The 2,720-nt window shown below is 45.7% G+C and overlaps 1 protein-coding gene across 1 annotated transcript; it reads left to right on the top strand.

Moving 5' to 3' along the window:
• The first annotated feature begins 374 nt into the window (after nucleotides 1–374).
• On the top strand, nucleotides 375–2,714 carry LOC108446389 (collagen alpha-2(IV) chain-like). Its single transcript, XM_017732917.1, is given in 6 exon segments — nucleotides 375–956; nucleotides 1,001–1,300; nucleotides 1,302–1,567; nucleotides 1,569–1,754; nucleotides 1,813–2,022; nucleotides 2,024–2,714. Coding segments are annotated over 6 exon segments (1,713 nt in total). The 5' UTR covers nucleotides 375–376; the 3' UTR covers nucleotides 2,195–2,714.
• The last annotated feature ends 6 nt before the right edge of the window (nucleotides 2,715–2,720 follow it).

The following is a 2,720-nucleotide window of genomic DNA, read 5'->3' on the forward strand; positions in this document are numbered from 1 at the left end:
ACTGTCATGATTATTATTATTATGTTAGTTTTTACTATTCTTATTGTTATTTTTTAATTATTATTTTATTATTCTTGCTATTATTATTTTTTAATTAATTCCTTACTATTACTGTTATTGCTATCCTTATTTTATTAATATTACCGCTGTTATTATTATTAATAGTATTATTTTTATTAATATTCTTCTTATTTCTATTTTTAAAGTTTTTATTAGTGTTACTGTTATTATTACGTTATTACGATTTTTTTAGTATTATCGGTATTTTGAATTATTATTTCATTATTGTTACTGTTATTATTATTTTTTATTAATTTCTTACTATTATTGTCATTGTTATTATTATTTTATTAATATTATTTTTATTATTGTTATTATGATCGTTGGGATCCCTGGGATCTTTGGGGATTTTGGGATCGTTGGGATCTTGGGGATTTTTGGGATCCCTGCGATCCCTGGGATTGTTGGGATTTTCGGGATCATTGGGATTGTTGGGATTTTTGGGATTTGGGGGATTTTTGGGATCGTTGGGATCCCTGGGATCTTTGGGATTTTTGGGATCGTTGGGATCGTTGGGATTTTGGGGATTTTTGGGACCATTGGGATCCCTGGGATCGTTGAGATTTTTGGGATCCCTGGGATTGTTGGGATTGTTGGGATCGTTGGGATCTTTGGGATTGTTGGGATTTTGGGGATCCCTGGGATCATTGGGATTTTGGGGATCCCTGGGATCGTTGGGATTTTTGGGATATTTGGGATCTTTGGGATTGTTGGGATTTTCAGGATCGTTGGGATCTTCGGGATTTTGGGGATCCCTGGGATTGTTGGGATTTTTGGGATCGTTGGGATCGTTGCGATTTTGGGGATTTTTGGGATCGTTGGGATCCCTGGGATCTTTGGGATTTTTGGGATCACTGATCCCTGGGATCCCCGGGATCCCCAGGATCATTGGGATTGTTGGGATCGTTGGGATTGCTGGGATTGTTGGGATTTTTGGGATCATTGGGATTTTTGGGATCACTGATCCCTGGGATCCCCGGGATCCCCAGGATCATTGGGATTGTTGGGATCGTTGGGATCCCTGGGATCGTTGAGATTTTTGGGATCCCTGCAATTGTTGGGATTTTTGGGATCGTTGGGATCGTTGGGATCCCTGGGATCGTTGGGATTTTTGGGATCATTGGGATTTTTGGGATCGTTGGATTTCCTGGGATCGTTGAGATTTTGGTGATTTTTGGGATTGTTGGGATCCCTGGGATTATTGGGATTTTTGGGATCACTGATCCCTGGGATCCCCGGGATCATTGGGATCGTTGGGATCGTTGGGATCCCTGGGATCGTTGGGATTTTTGGGATCATTGGGATCATTGGGATTTTGGGGATTTTTGGGATCGTTGGGATCGTTGGGATTTTTGGGATTTTTGGGATCATTGGGATTTTGGGGGTCATTGGGATCATGGGGATCGTTGGGATCACTGATCCCTGGGATCCCTGGGATCGTTGGGATCATTGCGATTTTCGGGATTTTTGGGATCGTTGGGATCGTTGGGATTTTGGAGATTTTTGGGATCCCTGGGATCGTTGGGATTTTTGGGATCGTTGGGATCCCTGGGATTTTTGGGATCCCTGGGACCGTTGGGATTTTTGGGATCGTTGGGATCGCTGGGATTGTTGGGATCCCTGATCCCTGGGATCGTTGGGATTTTTGGGATCGTTGGGATCGTTGCGATTTTGGGGATTTTTGGGATCGTTGGGATCTTTGGGATCTTTGGGATTTTTGGGATCCCTGGGATCGTTGGGATCGTTGCGATTTTTGGGATTTTTGGGATCCCTGGGATTGTTGGGATTTTTGGGACCATTGGGATCGTTGCGATTTTGGGGATTTTTGGGATCGTTGGGATCCCTGGGATCGTTGGGATTTTTGGGATCTTGGGGATTTTTGGGATTGTTGGGATCATTGGGATCCCTGGGATCGTTGGGATCTTTGGGATCATTGGGATCATTGGGATTTTTGGGATCCCTGGGATCGTTGGGATCTTTGGGGATCGTTGGGACCATTGGGATCCCTGGGATCGTTGGGATTTTTGGGATCCCTGGGATCGTTGAGATTTTTGGGATCATTGGGATCGTTGGGATTGTTGGGATCTCACGTTTGCGTCGTTCGCTTCGGGATTCAATGGCGGACTCATCCTAAACACGGCCATTTGGGGAATTTCGGGAATCATCCCAAGGCACCCAAAGCCCCTTGGAAAAGCGGAAAAACATCCCCAAAATCCGGAACATTCCAGGGGAAAGGCGGGAAGAGCAGAACGAGGCCAAAAGGAGCAAAAACGGCCAAAAAACCTGGGATCAACGGGGCCGGAATGGGGGAACGGACGGAAAAGGAGCAATTCCGGGGCTTTTTCGGGAAAACATCCAACCCTGGAAAGAGCCCAAGGAAAAATCCGCCGGAATTTGGGATTTGGGACTTGGGATTCGGAGAAAACGACGCCCAGAACGGAACCTCCGGAGCCACGAATGGAATTCCAGCGGGAAGGACCTCCGGGAATGTGGCGTTTTCCCGGGAATTCCGGGTTTTGCTGGATGAGAAAATCCTTGGGAATTCTCAGCCCCAGCAGCGGATCAGGGCACGGATCCTCAGGGCGGGAATTCCCGCTTTTGCCGCTTCCGAGCGCGTCGGGAAATTCGGAATTTTCCAGCTGATTCCAGGGAATTCCCAG

This window comes from Corvus brachyrhynchos, unplaced genomic scaffold (assembly GCF_000691975.1).
Source record: "Corvus brachyrhynchos isolate BGI_N302 unplaced genomic scaffold, ASM69197v1 scaffold515, whole genome shotgun sequence".
Lineage (NCBI taxonomy): Eukaryota > Metazoa > Chordata > Aves > Passeriformes > Corvidae > Corvus > Corvus brachyrhynchos.